This window comes from Phoenix dactylifera, unplaced genomic scaffold (assembly GCF_009389715.1).
Source record: "Phoenix dactylifera cultivar Barhee BC4 unplaced genomic scaffold, palm_55x_up_171113_PBpolish2nd_filt_p 000167F, whole genome shotgun sequence".
Lineage (NCBI taxonomy): Eukaryota > Viridiplantae > Streptophyta > Magnoliopsida > Arecales > Arecaceae > Phoenix > Phoenix dactylifera.
The window spans coordinates 7,636-29,576 of NW_024067708.1; the positions used below are offsets into that span (position 1 = coordinate 7,636).

General features: G+C 37.6%; 1 protein-coding gene across 1 annotated transcript in view; it reads right to left on the minus strand.

Moving 5' to 3' along the window:
- Positions 1-8,599: 8,599 nt before the first annotated feature.
- The window catches only part of LOC120105009 (beta-galactosidase 3-like), a 30,999-nt gene continuing 17,657 nt past the window's right edge, over positions 8,600-21,941 (minus strand). The window contains exons 15-19 of the mRNA XM_039117050.1: positions 13,903-14,007; positions 11,162-11,272; positions 10,620-10,831; positions 9,498-9,834; positions 8,600-8,987 (exon numbers count right to left, since the gene is read on the minus strand). Of these exons, the coding sequence (XP_038972978.1) occupies positions 8,874-8,987; positions 9,498-9,834; positions 10,620-10,831; positions 11,162-11,272; positions 13,903-14,007 (879 nt within the window). The 3' untranslated portion in view covers positions 8,600-8,873. The remainder of the gene's footprint in view (positions 8,988-9,497; positions 9,835-10,619; positions 10,832-11,161; positions 11,273-13,902; positions 14,008-21,941) is intronic.

Genomic DNA, 21,941 nt, shown 5'->3' on the forward strand with positions numbered 1-21,941 from the left:
TAGATCTATAGGATTTGTAATTTTGTGATTTAAATTTATTCAATGAATAGATTTATTTTGATGCCAAATAATATATATATATATATATATATATATATATATATATATATATTATTTCATTTAAGAATTTCTATTAATTGCAATTATTAGATCTATTTGCTTATTTAGGTGATATATTGCTAATGGAGCTTTCATTGTATATGCACAAATAATTCTCTCACCATTGGATAAAGAGAGGATTGGTGGAACTCCTCAGATTTGTTGTCAAATTTTGGGGTTGGCCGATTGTGGAGTTGCTAAATCATCGTTTCTAGATCCAGTATACTCTTCATGTCAGCATATCAGGAGCCCCAATACATTTATTTTCTATTAGAATAAGTTCTAATAAAAAAATAGAGAAATAGAGAGTTAAAATATTATAAATATGGTCTTAATGCCATGTTTAAGTGGACAACAATTTCTTTGTTTACTATGTTACTCGAAGTCTTTGCATTGAAGTGGGCCAATGAAGACTATTTATTAAAGGGGTTTGTCTTGCAATAATAGCGTGGCACTTGCTCATATCATATGGTTGAGAGAAGTTATTTGGAAAGCAAAGGTTTTTTTAATTAATTAGAGATGTGATCATCATAATGGGTGACTGAGAATGAGATAATTAAGATCTTCAATTGTCTTGCTCAATGTAAGAGGTGGAGAATTTGGAAAGACATGAGATTTTTTTGGATTGAGATATTGAGGTTTTGCAAGAGCTGCTAATATTTAGGATCAAGATATTGAAATCTCAGCTAATATCGTAAATACGTGATTAGCAAGCCTATCGAGGTATTGGTTTGAAATTTATTAATTAAAAATACATTTAAAAACCAAAAAAGATGATAAAATAATATCAACTAATATATTTATCATACAGGCTGATCCCTTGAGATTTATTGCTTATAATAGGGGCCGAAGTTTCATGCATATTGTATCTAGGGTGCTCACTATTGATGCAAATCAAGATCTTAATTTAGAATCTTGTTTGGAAATGATAAGCCATTTGATGGATGGACCCTAGGCTCTCTAAGACACTTCACATCAAACTTACTTCTTATTACAAAATATAAAATTGTATCACTCTATATATACATGCACGATAAAGCAATCAAACATTTTTTGAGAGAGGGGAAAGAAACTTCTTCTAAGTATCTAGGGTTCCCACTATTGATGCAAATCAAGATCTTAATTTTAGAACCTTGTTTGGAAATGATAAGCCATTTGATGGATGGACCCTAGGCTCTCTAAGACACTTCGCATCAAACTCACTTCTTATTACAAAATATAAAATTGCATCACTCTATACACACACACACATGCACACGCACATAAAGCAATCAGACATTTTTTGAGAGAGTGGAAAGAAACTTCTCCGAAAGTATTCATCTTTTTAAAGTTTAAAGTCGTATATATATTTTTATCTCACAAGAAATAAAAGAAGAAAATTTTCCTGCTTGAAGGTGCAAAAGTCTTCATCCTTAACAATTCTTCCTAAATGAGAACGTTGCTTTCAGATAAGATGCTTTTCAAAGTTATTTATGAGTGGTTATATGTTTTTGGCATCATTATCTCTTAGGAGGCAAAATGCCAGTTAAAGATGAGACTCACTTAATTCTTGCTCTTTTGCACATGTACATGGGAAAGGTAACACATACATTTATTTAAGAGAACTTATGTTAATGCATGTAGCTCATGAGAAAGAACAAGATTAATTGACCAAAAATTTAGCCAAAGCTATTGTTTCATCTCATCGATTTAGAAGGTAACAGGTTTAAATCCTATTTAGATATTTGAGGATTTTTAGATTCTTGTAGGTAAATTCTATTTCAAAACATTTTGCATTTTGAAGACTTCTAATTTAGTTTTCTAGGTCAAGTTCAAACAAATTATGCAATTGTGGTCTACGGACGAAACTATAACTTGGATTGAAAATGCTACCAAGAAAGCCACTTCATAAATCCTTCTATTAAACTTTCATGCTACCTACAAAGGTTTCTGTAACAACCTTAATTGTAAAGATTAGCAGAAGGTATTATTTAGTTTTCTTATTCTTATAAGCCTTGTATAAGTACCTAATATCAACTAACACATAATCAATGTAGGACTAAATGCGCCAGCACAGATTCTCACATACTCTTCTTGTTTGAGTCCTGATATTTTATGGACCAGATTTGCTTCGACTACCATTTTCCATAACTTATGACTTTATTCAAAAAGGCTAATCAAAAGATATTATTTAGGTTCCTTGATCCTCGATAAATATCCAAACTCTCTCCAGCATATAATGAATGTAGGACTAAACATATGCCACCATGGGTTCTTGTAGTTTTGCCCATAGAGGGTTTTGTCATGAGAATACCTCACTCTATTTTTCCATATATATATATATATATATATATATATATATATATATATATATATATATATATATATATATATATATATATTTATATATTATTGAGAGGTTAATATGGTTTTGCTAAGTAGAACAACCACACATTCACCTCCCCAACCCCTATCCCCCAAAAAATAAAAAAAAAGAGAGAAAAAAGAAACCAACCCTAAAAAAGCAGACCACTCACTCAAAATAGAAGTCGATGGACGTAAACTACATATTGCCACGCTGGGAATAACTACCACTCAGGTATCCATAATCGTTAAAATCTTGGCAAATGTGGGATTAAAGTGTTTTCTGTACAGCCACCAAAAGACTTGATCAATTAGGAAATTGACACTCGCACTATCTCAAGCATAATTTCTATAATTACCCCTTTATAGATGCTTTTCGCGGCTGATTTTTTTTTTTTTTTTTTTGGCTTGTTCTCCATCATAATTATTTGGCAAACGGAATATAAGTTGGTACCTTGGTGTGAGGTCCCTCTCTCTCTCTGAATGATATGAGGATGACAAGGTGATCATGAGCCTCACATCATAATCTCACATGAAAGAGAAAGGGAAAGAGCAATCAACCATTCATGCAGTTGGGATGTCGTTTTAGCCGACAAACAGAAGAGATAGAAATGAATCCAAAAGAAGGAAAAGAAAGTATAATTTCTGTTCCACGTTACATACCATACCATGGAGGCCTATCTGATGGCAGCTGGGACAAAGGTCTCCACTTAATAAAAACAAAGTAACACTGAAGTGACCTACCATTTTATGACCTCCTATTACAATTATTAAAACTGATCAGTGACTTGTTTAACTTAAATAAGCTGACCAAAATTATACCCACCTTCTTAAAAATATTATCACTCTTCGATAAAGTGGTTTCTATATTGTTAAATTATACAAGGTATAGTCCTCTTGAAGGGCCTATCGATAATAGCGATGGAGTGTAATAACCCAAGGCCTCACATGTGGGTCATTTATCCAATCCACTTTAATACCATATGCTATAATTAATCTAGAATCCCATCTAAAAGATTAGTCGAAAGATATTATTCAGTATCCCTATCATACAACAAATATGGAACTAAGTGCATACCTGAATGCACTTTGACATGCTGATCCTCCAATCTTAAATTTTCTAGGAGATATTATAAGGGTTTAAGTTAATTAACTGTCCAAATAATATGCACAAAATGAAATGGAGGTAATAAGAATGTCTTAAGCTTGGATCTTGACTAACATTGTTGCAGACACATTTTCTCTCTTCTTGTGATTGGTTCTGCTACCAAATTACAAAATCCAAGATGGTACACCAAGCTTGGATCTTAATAGACTGACTAAAGTAGCTAGGAGGATGAGACACAAGCAAACAACAAGTGCTTCCTGTTTGTTTCTTGGGACTTCAGAACAAGTACCCTGTTGCCATAATTTGGAACATTACAATCTAAGAACACCAAAGTATTTGAGACTCAATCAACCAAGAGTGTAGTTATTTTAAGAATGAATTGTCCTAATTCGTGTTACATTATATCGATTGAAATTAGAGTACCCCCGAATAGATGATTGCAATAGATCTTTTCCCAGAAACAGTGGTTACAAACAGGGTCCAACCTTTCTAATAATCCGAAGGCAAGTCAGTTGATTGGACCACCGATTGAGAATAATGTACATATAATTACAACAATGAATGGTCCTAAGTTCTATTTGGAGTGTCACAGACAAAACTTAGCTATAGAACTAAGGGCCTCTTTTAAGCCCCTAGAGCCAGCTCACATTGGAAAAAAGTCCCTATCATGAGGCTTAAGATGTTTGTCTTATGGCTAATAAGTTCGAGCATGCTATGCAATAAGGGATTCATGAATTAATTTTGTCTTCTCCATCATTGACATTAGGTTTTGGAGTTGGCCATGTAGAGCTAAAGCTAAGCAACTGACACCAGGATCTCTATGAGCAGAACAAGTGTTCGACAGATTCTATTGTGCTAATTTAGCTTATTTTATTTCTTAATTAGTGATTCATAGTGTTAGGACCACTTAAACATATCCTGTGTGGCTTCGGATAGCAACATTCCTTGTGGTTTGGGTGATAACAAGGCTTGCAGGCCACCGGAGTTAATTCCTATGCAATTATGAATGCAATCATTAGAAAGGTAGATCTATAAATAATAGTAGATTTTTACATCCTGAAAACTATACATCCCAGTTAGCCACACACACACACACACACACACACACACAAACAGGCCTTGGACATATCAGCTTCAGACTAGGGCCCTCTATATCCTCCAATAAATTTTTTGCTTCATAAAAAAATGGGGATAAAATTTGAAATTGATAGTAAGGCCTCTAAAAACAGCAATTGAAATTGAAAGGGCCTCTTTGAAAAGTTAAGCCATGCTCAGCCGTAATAATTATGTTGAGAAACTCCAGCATATTTAACTCAGAGAAATATTAATGGTGCTGTGCTCATGGAGACAGCTGAGATCGATATATGAGATCATGATTTTTGGAAATTGTTTGAGAGTTAGGAGGAATGCTTTGTTGCTTAAAAGCTACTTGATCCCTTGTTAAAATTTACTGCAATGCTACGACAGGGAGAAGGTGAACGAGATAAACATGAATGCAGAATATAAATATATGTGCCACTCGGCAAATGAACATGGAGATTTAGCAGAAGAGAAGGAAAATAGTCTCTATTGCTGAGAACTACAGAAAGCTATATTTGTTGCTAACTGCGAATAGTGCTGAAAAAGGCAGGAATTGGACACTCGACCAACAAGCAGTCATATTTTTGCCTTTGTATATGGAGATAATAAACAATGGTATCAACAATAGCAATAGTGATGCCTAATTATCCTCCTAAGATACAATAGTAACAATAACTACTGTAGAACTTATTATTTGTCTTTGTTGTTGTAGCTGTTGTTGCTGTTGTTTCTATTGTTGCTGTTATTAAATTTCCAAGTTTGCCTTGAAAAAGTACTTTCTCATTTATGATGGTAAATACATCAACCCAACTCTGTGTGCACATACCAACGTATCCTCATTAACAACATCAGCAACACGTCAAATTTAAATATGCAGGACCAATGAAAACATGAGGGTAGGCAACATCAAAAGCATTATTATTATTACTATTATTACCATTATTCCTTCTCAATGAGAAGCATGATATTAAGGAATACAGTTAGTCAAAATTCAGATTAATGGAGGACCTTATGCGCATGCCAATCACATCCCACAAGGTTTTTGCAGTTGTGCACTCCAACAAGATATGTTCCAAAGTCTCCTCAATGGCACAAAGATCACAGATAATTGGAATGCCATTGAGCAATCCTCTCTGAGCAAGTAAAGTCTTACAGGGAATTCTTTTCCAAAGAAAAAGGAGAACCCTTGGTGCAGCTGCTATTCTCCAGAAGAGAAAATAATTAATTGGGTCATAGAATAGTCAAAGTCCTCCTGATTTAATAGCTGCTGATATCCTTGGTTTGCACTCTTGCAGATCAAGTTCTAAACCAAGCAAAGCAGTCAGTAATGTTATAGGCCGGGTCCGTTCTGATACCATTTATAACAACCCAGAACCTCACCTAAAATGGCTATCCGGAAAGTATTATTTGAGTTCCTTGATCCTGTATAAGTACCCAAGATCTACCCAGCGAATAACCGATGTGGGACTAAACACACGCCTGCATGGGTCCTCACACATACTCTACTCTGTAGCCCTGGCAACTAAAAGTAGATATGGACTAGTAGTACCTGATTGAAAGACTTTAAGTTTGCCTTCAGTGATAGCTGCATTCAGGGAGCTGGACAACATATTAGAACAAAGAACAAAGAGAAATGGTGATAGAGGGCATGCTAAGTTCTTTAATCTAGAATCAGGACTCTCCAAATTTTCTAGCAGAAAGGGCTTCATTCTCTCATTAAAACTATTTGTGAATGTGATATACCATTCAATTCCCTTGATCAAAGATTAAAATAAAATGTCTGAAAACAAATTGCAAAACCTGATGTGATGTCATTAAGTTGATCCAATTCTAAGAACATTATTTTAAAACCCTATAGCATGATTGTCCTTGTGGAAAAGATAGACAAACATCCACCTCTAGGGCACATTTGGTTGGAGGAGTTGAATTCTGGAATGAAAATAGAAATGAGTGACTCCCATTCCAGTTGTTTGGTTGAAAAGATTCTCATTCTGATTTCACGAGGAATGAGAATACTTTAAACCCCTAAAATCGAATCCCGACTCTTTTCTAGTTTTCAAATCCCATTCCAATTCCAATTTCGATTCCAGTTGTGAAACAAGTTTGTCGGAGAATTATAGCCATTCCAATCCCTATTCTAATCCATTTCAATTTTGATTCTAATTCCGATTGCAACGAACTAATGAACTTCTAACATAAAATAGGACAAATGAGAAAAGCAAAGTGTAGATACCCTTGCAATCTGTCCAATAGCTAATAGGGTATAATTATGATAAGAAAGAACTAACTATAATACTAAGATCCAAGATTAAAAAGAAAGAACTAATGTACCTCCAACATTCATCTGATCATACACAGGCTTTAATCAAGAAAATGCCAATCAAAAGAAATAAATCACATTTTTTGATTTCAACTTGAAGTCACTAAGATTAGAGAAAATCAAAGGCAAGAAAAACAATGTACCAGAGATTCCATGGCCCATTGTACAAGGAGTTGGATTCTTCTTCAAATTTGAAGAGGACATGGTGGATCTCTGAATCTGTCCATGCTCGGTTATATTCAAACCAACATAATAATTAGAAATAAATTTAACAAAAAAATAATCTAAAGAGTCTAGTTAGTTTGAAATTCTAAAATCAAATTTTATTATCGAATCATAGTCTTCATAACATTACTGTGCTCAATTTTTCTTATTTTTTTTAAAAAAAATTTCTAAATTTTGGAATATATAGTATGAGGATCCATGTGGGCGTGTGTTTAGTCTCACATCAATTATATGCCAGAAAGATGTTGGATACATATACAGGACTAAGGAACCAAAAAAATTCTTTCCGACTGCTATTTTAGATAAAATTCCGAGTTATGACAAATGGTATCAGAGCGGACCCGACCCATAGCCCATGTAGACTAGGGACATTGTAGTGCGGGCTCATTAAGGCTGACCACGGGTTAATCATAATACTTATTATTAGATTTGAATGAATTTGGACCCTTAGCCCTTATAAGGACATTAGGGCTTAAATGAGGGGAGCATGTGAGGACCCGTTCGTATGTTTAAGACTATGAAATCTAGAAAAATCTTCCAGCTAGCCATTTTGGATAAGAATTGGGTTGTGACAAGTTGGGCTTTCTTTCTCATATTTATTTAATAGATATAGGGACGGAAGAGAAGAGATAGTATGAAAATGTTATTGTGATCAAACAAGATTTCTGTTTTACTATTGTAATCTGTGAATTTCCATATATAGGAACTATATTGTCATGCCCCCACCTGCGTGGGATACGTGCGGCACCCAGTGCCCACGTGGGGGCTATATGAGGGAAGAACATAGAACTTCCCCTCCCCAATATTGTTTTCCACTCAAAACGCGTCTGCAGGATTTGGAAATACCCGCCTCATATATCCAGGCTCTAGAATGAGTCTTTCCGATGTAGGACTATTGGGCCTCATACCCTTCATACCATCGGACAATAGTCGTCCTCAGCTCTGATATCAAATATCACGCCCCCATCTGCGTGGAGCACGTGCGGCACCCAATGCCCACATGGGGACCACATGAGGAAACACGGAGCTTTCCTTCCAGATATTGTCCGATTCTGGGGCCCGCACGCGCGCCGCACGCACCGCTCAAACCCTCCCTCGTTTTGTTTCTACCCAAAACACGTCTGCAGGATTTTGGAGACACCGTCCCATATGCCCAGGCTCTAGAACGAGTCTTTTCGATGTAGGACTATTGGATCTTATATATATTAGTTAAGATTTAGGCCAATAAATGCAACCGGAAACTCTGATAATTGCAATAATTTATGCTACAGTAGAAATTAAGAATTTTGGAAGGAGCCAGTACAACGGAAAACTATGATATCGTAATTATTAAAATACATAAACAAAAGCTTCGGAGATCAAGATACCTACAGATAAAAACACATCAAAAAATTGTGCTTGCAAAGCAGGTTGAGCATAGAATATCAGAATTAGAAGACCAAAAATTTTCATTTCTATTTAATGAAAACCAAAATACATCCTTGAATAGCACAGTTATTTTCACACAGATCCAAATGAACTGATCATAGAGAACACTTCAAATACGACACTTTGCTCAAAAGCATCTCTTTCCCTTTCTGAATCAGAAATTAGGGACAAACAATATGGTACTAGTATTTGTGTGTAATAAATTAATGATCCTTGAATGATTTTCATCAATGGAACTGTTGGAAAATGTTAACCTTAGACGCCTGCATGCTACCAGCTACATGCTGCTTCAACAGCGAGCATCTTAACCATGCTGGGACACAAATCATTACCGAAGTTGTCTTCAGACAATGACACAGCACACTGACTTTTATGTCGACAGGCCTGCCATAAGAAGATCATGTCATAAGCTCAAAGAAATCATTTAAATAACTGATAACTTTAGATAGTGATATCTACATATAATTAAGAGAAGGCACATGCTTCCTTTTTTTTTTTTTTTTTTTTTTTTTTTTTTTTTTTTGCTAAAAACGGGGTATCATACCCGACGGGAACGGATACACCCAATAAGGTAAGAAGGCACATGCTTTCAGCACTGCCTTGCAGTGCAAGAATCTTCCTTCCTATGAATTTAGTTGATTTATATAAAGCCTTTTCATGGCAAAAGCATGTAGCTACAAGAATATTACATCTGTATCTTGCAAGCTTCAATATGCCCCTCCAAGTTTGGCATCTCAACAATTATAAGGTCAAAATATATCTTTAGTGTTACTGCTGAATTTTAGAAAAAATACCATCCAGTACCATGATTAATTTGATTATTAATCCAAACAAAATTAAAAAGAAAAAAAATCATTATTGTTCCGAGATAATTTTTAAAATGATTTATAATACCTTTTCAACCACAGAGAAGGAGTTGGGATAATGACAGCTTCCTTGGCGGTAGGATCTGCATGTTCCACTTGGATTTCCAAAGCTGGCAAATGTAATGGAGGAAATAAGCATGCCCTCAGGACACTTCAAATGCACTGCTGCCTTATCTCCATTATTGCTTCTGATGCTCTGATCCCAAGATTCCAAGTCCATGGAAGGATAGTCTGTCGATACAAATCCACAGAGACCTATCACTCGTCTTCTTGAAAAAGTAATCTTAGTGGGATCTCCACCTTTCTCCTCAAATATCACCAGAATATTCCCTGATGGTTGAAACCAGGACCTGGGGACATGATACCTGGCCAAAGAAGAAACCAGGATTACGGATGCTTGCAAGATGATGTACATGAGTGTTCAAAAAAAAAAAGAGCATCTATAAGTCTTCTCATTAAATTAAGCCACAATAAACACAAATTACTTGGTGACATGATGCGGTAGATTGAGGAAAAGATATAAAACTAACGCCTTTTTCCAATGTCTTTTAAAGCTATGCAAGCAGTAGCAAGTTTACCAAAATAAAGATCTGAAAATCGCAACCTAAGAAACATTCTAAAATTCGAGCAACTCCTTTTCAAAATGAAATCTATGGTCGAGTAAGAAGCAACCAGCATTTTGTTTCTCCATTTTATAGAACCAGGTAAACAGTTAAAATATGCACTACATCAGCAGATACATGTCCTACATAAATTGCTGATTATTTTAACTACAGACAATTTATAATTATTCATCAGAAATTTGGGCGCTTGCCAGCATGGTCAGAAATGAAAATGGAATTATTATGAGAAACAGAAACATTTTTTTTTCCTTTATGATGATAAAATTTTTTAGGTTGATTATTAAAAAAATGAGTAACATGTTTTCATTTAAATTATATAGCTACTTCAGACATAGAAATGATTCCAGTTCTATTTCTTTCTTTTTCTTCTTTTGCTGTAACAGGTTTTTGTTTTCTAATGAAGTGGGTTTTCTTCCATTAAAAACATTTGATGGACCTTGTTAATTATTATAAGCTAACTTCATTCTTCTATCAAAAAGAAAAGCTAATGTCAGTCAGTTTTTCTTTTGTAATTTTACTTAGACTACCATCTCTGAGTTGGCTCTCCACATCCTGTTCTGCATTTGTCTGGGAAAAATTTGCCTCTGTAATTACAACTAGGAGCACATTCATCATGTATGGAGCTTGTCACGGGCCAGTATCTTCCAATGGCTTTTCCATTTAGCCAAGCTTGGCCTTTTCCCATAAATTGCATGTCCAGCCCAACAGGCTCATTTCCTTCTGGAGGATCCACAACTACCTGCAAAACATTAAGATAGAGAATCAACTACTCTAAAACATAGCCAATTACAAAGGGGATGAAATAATTACTCTAAAACATGGCCAACTACAAAGCTTCAACATGTCAAAAGCATTTTTATTTTCTGAATATATGATTATGACAAAATGAAATATCAAACAAACTACTATACTGCAACCTGATGTAACAATAAAACCTGTCATTCTCATCCCAACCAATTTACTTCTGATAAAATCCTTTTGTTCATGACTACTGGTCTCAAACTGTTACCAATTTAACCTTTAAGACATCAAAGTAATCAATAAAGATAAGAAATGGCAAACAATGTACCTTGTACCATGTCAAAGGTTGATTCCTTGGAGGGTCTGATTTTGGCATCCACTTCACATCATTTTTACCATCTGCCTTGAATATATTTTGCTGCTCCCCTTCTAACCCAATCTACAAAGAGGCAAAGAAAAAACACAGATAAGAACTAGACTTCCTGCAATGGTTACTAAATAACACTGTTGACAGCAATGAACAAGAGATAATTAAATACGAAGGGTATTTCAAGTTCAAAAGAACTTGAGACATGAAAACTGATGTAGCTATTTGCCTGTTGTTGTTCACACTAATAACCTTATTGTGATCATGCAATATATGTGCATCAAAAAAAAAAAAAGGAAACTGAAGTATACATGGTGCTTATAAAAATCCTCATAGAGCTAGAGACCAAGAGTGAACTTGTGAAATCTCCCTGATAGAAGAACTTCTCGATGACAGTATTCTTTATGTTCTATGAGCTGAAGAACACATTGCTAATAGCCTACCTAAGATGAGGAACAACACAAAATAGAAACCTCTGCAATGCACAGTATAAGATACAAAGAAAAGTAGAGCTCAACTTTTCATAAAATTATATGAAATTAGAATTAGCTTGAGGAACTGACATGGGACATCAAATAATGCAATTACTTTTAATGGAGGTGATGCACTAATGATTACAACTGTAATAGAAAATGGATCCTTTGATATGAAATACACACAATAAAATGAACTCTGATGTATTTGCATAGACAAACTAATATTTCACAGATAATACAATAATGTAAATATTCTCCATGATTCTATCACCATCAAGGAACTCATGTTGAACTGAAATGCAAGCTCATCAAGAATTCAGTCTTTGGATAGAAATCATCTTGCACCTTGGTAGTCAGATATTGTTAAGAAGAAGAATCTTGATAGCTTTGTTTGACAATGTGGCAATCAGACTCAATATATTTCTTCTGCTCATTCAAATATCAAATTCTATGCTATCTGGATAGCATCACAGTATTTGCAGTATGAGTGGAGTAAAAGTTATGAATGCAACAATAAAGTTGGAATGTACAGGTTTCCTTTCTGAGCTTATGTTATTTATAGGTTTTGCTGAAAAGCACGTCACAAAAATTATAACATTCACTACATACATTTTGCTATATTAAAGCATGATATGTTGTATTTCAAATCGTCCTTACAAAGCATACTTTATGCATCATTTTTCCCACAATACTGACAAGACATGTCGCTTACAAGGTATGTACAAAAAACTTAGGGGATTGTAGATGTATCATGCAACAGTCACCATGTGCCCTATCACATTTCTGTCATCATGTTTATATCATGTCCTTAATTACAGGAGGCTTGACTTAATTCATCCAGGGAAAATATTTAAGATGGAATAAGGTCTATGACACTCGGTCATAAAGTAGATCTAATTAAATCCTACCATCTCTTTTCTAGATCGGAAAGGAAATTTGAGATATTAATGCCAGGCTGCAGACTTTTTACTTGCATATAACAACCACATTTTTTGTTAGTTTTCTACAACACCTCATATAAGGAAAAGAAAACTCTGCTATCTTGGCGCACATATTTTCTGTAGTAGGTTAGTTCTTGTTCATAAAACATGCAAGAGTAGAGAAAACCATAGCATTTACAATCAGTGCAGTGCCCATTCAGGTACAGATGAGAGAAGTCAGCTGAAACACACGGGTGGGACAATATACAGGTGACAAATGGAGATCTGTTTAGTTTGCAAAATGTGCATAATCAGACTTCCTGTAAAAAATTGAATCAGAGGCGGTTAATATGTGGTTAGTGGCGGGAGCATTAGTTAAAGCTGTTAAGCTTGAAATACATTGTTGACTCATTCCCTATCAGCTTAAGCTTTTGGAATAAATTGGTTTTGCAACAAAACAGAAGAATGATTTAAGAATTTTTCCGGGGCAGACTTTGAGACTAACCAGATTATGTTAATTTATTGTAATGACGTCCATATCATTTAAGAGGTCTAGTGGTGTTGTAAATGCTCTGACTATGGGTGGGTCAATCAGTTACTTTAATGAAAGTATTTTTGGTTGTATTTTGAATCATTATCCTTCTTTTTTGTATTTTCCAAAAAAATCATATTCTAGTCTACTTAATTTTCATACCATCAGAGAATAATTACTTGAAAAATCATAAGTCCTTGTTATTGAGTCTAGAAAGATCTCACAGTTTAAAGTTTGATCCATAGTGAATCGATTGACCAATTGGAAAATATAATAAGTAATTGATCATTACTTCACTCTTGAAGGAAACAAATAGTAAAGTATGGAATCCATACTGTGTCTAGTTCTCTAAAGACCATAACACTTCCCAGCCTTCCAAATATTCAGACTATATTTCACCATGCTTCTAGGAAGTTTCAACTAGTATGATAGCCTTATGTTATCCAGAAGCAGAGCAGTATATAAGCATGCCTGAAAACAGGGAAAAAAAATACAAGATATTGCCACAATGAAATAGTCATTTCATAAGAGACTATTTTCTTTTCCATCAATAGTAGCAAAATTTTATATGATATTGATTCATCTCTCTTAGAGAATAAAAAGTAAAAGAAAAAAGTCTTCTATCATAGAGACAGACAAGCCATTCCATATATTACAAATTATTTAGCATTGCACTTAACAGAAGACTAACAATATCTTCTTAGAAAGACAGGTCAAAGAACCATAAATCCACTGGACTTTGAAACTCAGAAAAAGGTCATATTTAAAGGTTACCTTATATATCCACGTATTTGAGGACAAGTCAATGGTCCCATTATTCAACCTGATTTTAACACTGGTCAACCCTGCTCCCACCCATTCATAAAATGGTCCTGCATTCTTAAGAACAAGAGAACAAGAAAATCCTCAGGAAACTTATAAAACATTCAATCAGGAGGAGATAGATCAATTTCATTTGAAAGAATCAAAGTGTATCAATAAGATGGTAAGCTATTTTATATTGTCCTTATAAAAAACCGAAATTCTGAGACTTAAATTCAGAAATATTTATCCTTTGTTTTGAGAAATGGTGGAGACAGGCTCCACCAAACTTCATTAATGAAGGTTGCCATAAAAACCTATCTTAATATTGTGGAGTTCAACAAAAAAAATCCTATCGCTATGCAAAAAATGATAATATAGGTTTTAATTTCTACTGTTGCTCTCTATGGTATTAAGGCACGAAATATTATATGATATGCAACATGAAAAGATGGTGTCTACTTCTTCAATACAAATGATGATGCTTCTCTAATCTTAGAGGGAATCAGAAGTCTTTATGTCCTGAAATTTTCGGCATAGAGGGAAGGCATAGTTTTTATGCTGTCTGGAAATTCATCTGATGCGATATAGTGGAGTCAAAACATTGGAAGATGATACTGCACCGATATTAGCTGGACTCAGAAACCATATGCACATATGAAAATATAACAGCCATAAACCTTGATGTTAAACTCTTGATCAGTCATAAATCATGATAAGGCATCTTCATTATCTTTACATCTTCCACAAGAAATAGTTGCAGTCACTTAGTTATAGGTGTCTGCCCAGTGGATAGACATGATTAGTTTTTTAACCACGTGGCTCCTTTTTTCAAAAACTTAAAAGAAAAAGGAGCATGATGTTCTGCTCAAGTTCTTCACTATCAACTTGCACATATTTTATAGAAAGATTAGTAGCATATGGGCTTGAAATTAACAAGTTTACCGCATTGCCCTCTGCATCTTTTTTTTTTCTTCTTTCTTTTAGGGTCTGTTTGGATATTTTTGTAGGAATCGAGCTTATTAGCCTGCCTAGCTTGCAGCCTTCTAAGGGCTTGTCCAAGTCCTAGCATAAATCCCAGTTTGTGGGCCTGTTGGGTTGTTAGGTTAATATGGACTGTAAAAACCCAAAAAAAAAAGGGATAACGGGCCGGCCCGAAAAGACCGGGCCCGTCTCCCTTTTACGATCGTGCCCTAGGCACGACCGTGGATGGAAGAGGAGGGGGTGCAAAGGGGAGGCGGCGGCGGCGTTGGAGAGGCGATTCGCCGGAGGAGACCGAACGCCGGGATCCGGTCGGCCGCGGAGGAAGACCACTTCCCTTCGCCGAGGATTCCGACGGGTGAAGAAGCGTGGATCCGAGGGGAGTTGCTCACGGGTTCTTCCACCCATCTCTCGCCGGAAAGGTCGCTAGAGCACGCCATCGGCCGAGGTAAGTGGGGCTCCCTTCCTCATGCTTCATGTCCGGGATTTTGGGTGGAGATGGAGGGTTATTAGCCAGTGAATCGTCGGAGAAGAGCCGAAACAGGGTACCCCTGTTTCGGCCTCTTCTTTCCAGTTTTTGGCCACCGCCGGCCGCCGGGATTGGCCGAGAACCATGGCATTGTGGTCGGTCGGGACTGTGAGAGAATTATTTTGGGATTTCTAGGGTTTATTGGAGAAGGGGAGAGATGGATCCGGGGTCTTCTTCCTCGAGACTCCATCTTCTCTTTCCTTCCCCTTTCCCTCACGTCGGCGGCAGCGACGGCAGCAGGCGACGGCGACGACGATCGTGGCCACGGGGGTTGCTGTCGGGTGGGGGCCGAGCCACTGCTACAGTGGATTTCGGCTGATGATAGAGAAAGGGGGGGGACCCCTTTGCGGGTTCATGGGAGGAAGAAGAAGAGGAGACATCTTCTTCCCCCTTTCTCTTGGCCGGCCACCATCACCGGCGACTGCAAAAGTGGCGGCCGGCGATGGTTCGGCCAGTGGGGGCCGAGGTGTGTCATGATGGGAAAAGTAAAGGCGCAGCAACCATGGCTGCTGCCTTGGTCTAAGAGGTGGGGGATGGGAGACATATTTCCATCCGTGAAGAGAGAAGGGTCCTCTTTCCTTCTCTCTCATCCATCCCTTCTTTTGGTCTCTTCACCAGGACCGATCATCGTCGCGGCGTGACGGCGGCTACGGCGGGCGACGACATAGGATGGTAGTATAAGGGTGGGGGTCAGGCCATCCCGACTGCCCTAGATCTGGAAGGATTGAGATATTTGGGGACCTGGCGATGGACCCCATAATAGATGTGAATTATGGTTTAGAATATTTAAATATTAAATAATTTAATTTGTGATTTGTGACTAATGTTGTAGGGGAGGAGTCAGCGGAGCCAGCAGATTTTGATCAGGGGACTCAGCACCCCAGCGCGTAGGTTGTGATCCGGATCCATATATTGAGTCGGTCCACAAATTCTGTAAGAATTCCTATAACTGAGTACCTCTATTTATGCATGTATGGAATTTATCTTTGGATATATTTTATCAGTATGTTACTATTTGTTTTTTGAGTTTGTATGACACTATGAGGTGTGCATTTTGTTTATTATGAAAGTATTGGAATAATTAAATTGGGAAGGAATAACATATTTTTGAGAAATTATGAAAATATGTGACGTGATTGAAATGTGATTAAACATGTAAACTAGACATGTAAAATGGGTTGGCTAACCTTGTCATGAGATAGCCTCTACGAGCTTATGCGTAGGATAGCTGCCACGAGCTTATGCGTGGGATAGCCTCTACGAGCTTATGCCTAGGATAGCCTCCACGGGCTTACGCGTGGGATAGCCTCTACGAGCTTATGCGTAGGATAGCCTCCACGGGTTTACGCGTGGGATAGCTGCCACGAGCTTATGCGTGGGATTTGTGCAGTCTTGGACTGGGTCATGAACTTCGTTAGTCCAAAGCCAGAAGTAAAAAGTCTGAAAACTTGGGAATCAGAGTAATACGGGAATTGATCACATAATGTGAAAAAGGATTTGTGTATATGTACTGATTATATACACTTGTTGTTTGTTGAGCTTTTGAAAAGATGAAATGGCATTTATTTGATGTTTTGATTATTTTATTATTATTACTGTGTGTGGCTGTTGGGATTCTTACTGGGCTGGAAAAGCTCATACTACTCTTACTTTCTTTTTCAGAGGCACTGGATTTGTAGAGTCCATCGGATGGGACGAGAAATGAGATCAGCATGGAGTCTGACTGCTAGATAGATAGAAGCAGCTTATCTTTTATTGTTGGACATTTGAAAATCTTGTAATTAAACCGATCGTTTATTTAAACATGTCGAATTGTCAATTTGATTTAATTAATTAGTTATGGATTTATTGGAATTGTTGTTTATCTTAGGCCTTGCATGATCTTTAGGGCATTGCTCTAGGGCTCATGCGGCCGGTCGCGTACCGGACCCGGGTGATGGGTTCGGGGCGTGACAGAGTGGTATCAGAGCTTAAGGTTAAGGTATCCTAAGGTTTATGTTCAGGTAAGTGTGAGTGGAGAATTATGATAGGAAAACTATCAGAGCCTTGATTTATAATCATTTGAGATTGTAACAGGAATGATATTGTAATCTAAGGTTTAAGATCACTGGGGATAGTGACAAAATCGGAATATGAGCATATGTTTAAGATCACTAGGTATTGTGACAGAAATATATCATAGCTTAAGGTTATGATTACTTGAAACATGATAATTAAATTCAGTGCTTACGGTGTAAGATCACTGGGCATTGTGATAAAATGTATGTATCGGGTTTGGTTTTCGATGAGTGTAGAAGGAAAGTATAAATTGTCTTTGATTATGATAAGAGAGGTTTGACCTAAGATAAGTGTAGGTCAGAAATGGCATATTGGTTATACCATGTGCAGATATTATTTAAACAATCAGGAAGTTCAAACTTGATATGGGTTTTGATGTGATTGTACTTTTGGTTTTGCTGCTAATTATTAGAGTGGGATTCGACGTTGATTTAGTATTGGAGTGAGCTAAGAAGATTTCATAATATTGAAAAGAATGTTTTCGAGGTTAAATCTGTATGTGGATTATATTTGGAATTGACATGTTTGAATATTGTAAATTGGCGTATTTCTATTAGTGGATTAAATTCTTAAGGCCATATAGTATGCAAATTGGTGGAGTATTCTAATTATTTGAATTTGTATATTTGGATTGGGCTCCTAAATTTTTCTTATAATTGTTGAAGATTATTGGATGTGTTAACTTGAATGCAAGTCTAGATTTATGATCTAACTAGAAATCTTTGTCATTGTAAAATACAATACTGACTAGCGATTTCGATTTTGAGTTGCTTATGTGAGTTATTATGTGTAGCATTGATCATAGACATTAAGAATTTTGGTGAAAAAGAATTTGGAGGTTGATAGGGTTAATTCCTACTCATAGTGATATTGGCTCAACAGCTCTAACCCATTGAATTTGAAGTAAATTCTGTTGGAAGGAAATCAATTTAGATTTTCTAATTAAATTGCTAAGGGAATACAAGAATTACCCCCTTTAAATTAAACTTAGATATTTTGGATTCTAAGAAGGTTATGGAGATCACGTAGTGACTTTAAACTTGACTAAAGGATTAGGGGTTAGTTATGGTAAGTACACTCTATATAAATCGAGGATAAAAAGATCTAGAGGTTTTGCTCTAGTTCTACTTTAAAATTTAAAATTTGGATTTTCTTAGTCTCGGTGCAAAGTGATGCTTTGGTTAGAAATTATTTTGTGACTTTAAAGAATTTGATGAGTTAGATCAGAGTGCGCAGCAGAAGTGTAGTGGCTTGAGTTATTTTGAAACCGATTAAGGAAAAAATAATAATAATAATAATACCTTGATCTGAAAGGTATTATGATAGAAGACTTGAGTTAGTTTTTTAGTAGAGGGGAATGTCGTTGATTCTTTGCCTACTGGAAGTAGTTATGGGCTCTCCTATTTTTGATAATTCTAAGAAGAATTTTGGGGCATCTCAAATTTAGCGTTAACAGATTGATAGCTCAGTGATTAAGCTTGGGCCTGGAATGATTTAACATAGTTCTTCGACTCCTAGCTCTGACATTGTTAATATGCCTATTTGAACAGGTTTGCGGTTTTCCTAGGATAAAGGTTGATCATTTAATCACAAGCAAAGTTAAGAAAAGAAAACTGATTATAGAATATTAAGAGCATTTGATACTAAAGATTTCTTCTATTTCTGTCAAGCCAATTATGATCTCTGTGTAGAATCAAGAGAAATTAATTTCTTGAGGTATAATTATGGCATTTTAATCTAAGGTTGGGAGTTTGGAATTCTTTTGAAGGAGATCAAAAGAACTTACTATGTGTGGTAAATAAAAAGGATCAAGTTTTGAGATGCTGTGATTTTTGTATGTCAAAATCTTGTGAGTAGATACTCCGAGAGGGAGACTATTTGAGATCTCAGGGATGATGTGGGAGAAAGAAAAGTATTGGGTCCAAAGATAGTACAGCAAACTGTGGATAAGATACAGGTGATCAGAGAACGGCTCCTTATAGCTCAGAGTAGATAAAAGAGTTATGCTGACAATAGGAGAAGAGAACTGGAGTTTCAGGTTGGTGATCATATTTTTTTGAAAGTATCTCCTACTAAAGGTATGATGAGGTTCGGGGTTCGTGGCAAATTGAGCCCTAGGTATGTTGGTCCGTTCGAGATCCTGGATAGAATTGGAGAAGTGGCATATCGTTTGGCTCTACCGCCAGCTTTATCAAGTGTACATAATGTATTCCATGTTTCAATGCTGAGAAAATATATTCCAAACCCGAACCATGTGGTAGATTTTGAGCCTATAAGTCTGCATGAGGATCTGACTTATTACGAGTACCTGGTACGGATTGTGGACAGAAAGGATCAAGTGTTGCGACGACGGACCATTTCTTATGTAAAGGTGCAATGGAGCAATCACTCAGAAAGAGAGGCCACTTGGGAGCTCGAGGAAGAAATAAAAGCCAAACATCCTCAACTCTTTGGTATTACAGGTACGTTAATTTCGCGGTCGAAATTTTTTTTTAGGAGGGAAGAATGTAAAAACCAAAAAAAAAGGGATAACGGGCCGGCCCGAAAAGACCGGGCCCTTTACGATCGTGCCCTAGGCACGATCGTGGATGGAAGAGGAGGGGGGTGCAAAGGGGAGGCGGCGGCGGCGTTGGAGAGGCGATTCGCCGGAGGAGACCGAACGTCGGGATCCGGCCGGCCGCGGAGGAAGACCACTTTCCTTCGCCGAGGATTCCGACGGGTGAAGAAGCGTGGATCCGAGGGGAGTTGCTCACGGGTTCTTCCACCCATCTCTCGCCGGAAAGGTCGCCGGAGCGCGCCAACGGCCGAGGTAAGTGGGGCTCCCTTCCTCATGCTTCATGTTCGGGATTTTGGGTGGAGATGGAGGGGTTATTAGCCGATGAATCGTCGGAGAAGAGCCGAAACAAAGTACCCCTATTTCGGCCTCTTCTTTCCAGTTTTTGGCCGCCGCCGGCCGCCGGGATTGGCCGAGAACCATGGCATTGTGGTCGGTCGGGACTGTGAGAGAATTATTTTGGGATTTCTAGGGTTTATTGGAGAAGGGGAGAGATGGATCCGGGGTCTTCTTCCTCCAGACTCCATCTTCTCTTTCCTTCCCCTTTCCCTCACGTCGGCGGCAGCGACGGCAGCAGGCGACGACGGCGACGATCGTGGCCACGGGGGTTGCTGTCGGGTGGGGGCCGAGCCACTGCTACAGTGGATTTCGGCTGATGATAGAGAAAGGGGGGACCCCTTTGCGGGTTCATAGGAGGAAGAAGAAGAGGAGACCTCTTCTTCCCCCTTTCTCTTGGCCGGCCTCCATCACCGGCGACTGCAAAAGTGGCGGCCGGCGATGGTTCGGCCAGTGGGGGCCGAGGTGTGTCGTGATGGGGAAAGTAAAGGCGCAGCCACCATGGCTGCTGCCTTGGACTAAGAGGTGGGGGATGGGAGACATATTTCCATCCGTGAAGAGAGAAGGGTCCTCTTTCCTTCTCTCTCATCCATCCCTTCTTTTGGTCTCTTCACCAGGACCGATCATCGTCACGGCGTGGCGGCGGCTACGGCGGGCGACGACATAGGATGGTAGTAGAAGGGTGGGGGTCGGGCCATCCCGACTGCCCTAGATCTGGAAGGATTGAGATGTTTGGGAACCTGGCGATGGACCCCATAATAGATGTGAATTATGGTTTAGAATATTTAAATATTAAATAATTTAGTTTATGATTTGTGACTGATGTTGTAGGGGAGGAGTCAGCGGAGCCAGCAGATTTTGATCAGGAGACTCAGCACCCCAGCGCGTAGGTTGTGATCCGGATCCGTATATTGAGTCGGTCCACAAATTCTGTAAGAATCCCTATAACTGAGTACCTCTATTTATGCATGTATGGAATTTATCTTTGGATATATTTTATCAGTATGTTACTATTTGTTTTTGAGCTTGTATGACACCATGAGGTGTGCATTTTGTTTATTATGAGTATTGGAATAATTAAATTGGGAAGGAATAACATATTTTTGAGAAATTATGAAAATATGTGACGTGATTGAAATGTGATTAAACATGTAAAACTAGATATGTAAAATGGGTTGGACTAACCTTGTCATGAGATAGCCTCTACGAGCTTATGCGTAGGATAGCTGCCACGAGCTTATGCGTGGGATAGCCTCTACGAGCTTATGCGTGGGATAGCCTCTACGGGCTTACGCGTGGGATAGCCTCTACGAGCTTATGCGTAGGATAGCCTCCACGGGCTTACGCGTGGGATAGCTGCCACGAGCTTATGCGTGGGATTTGTGCAGTCTTGGACTGGGTCATGAACTTGGTTAGTCCAAAGCCAGAAGTGAAAAATCTGAAAACTTGGAAATCAGAGTAATACGGGAATTGATCACATAATGTGAAAAAGGATTTGTGTATATGTACTGATTATATACACTTGTTGTTTGTTGAGCTTTTGAAAAGATGAAA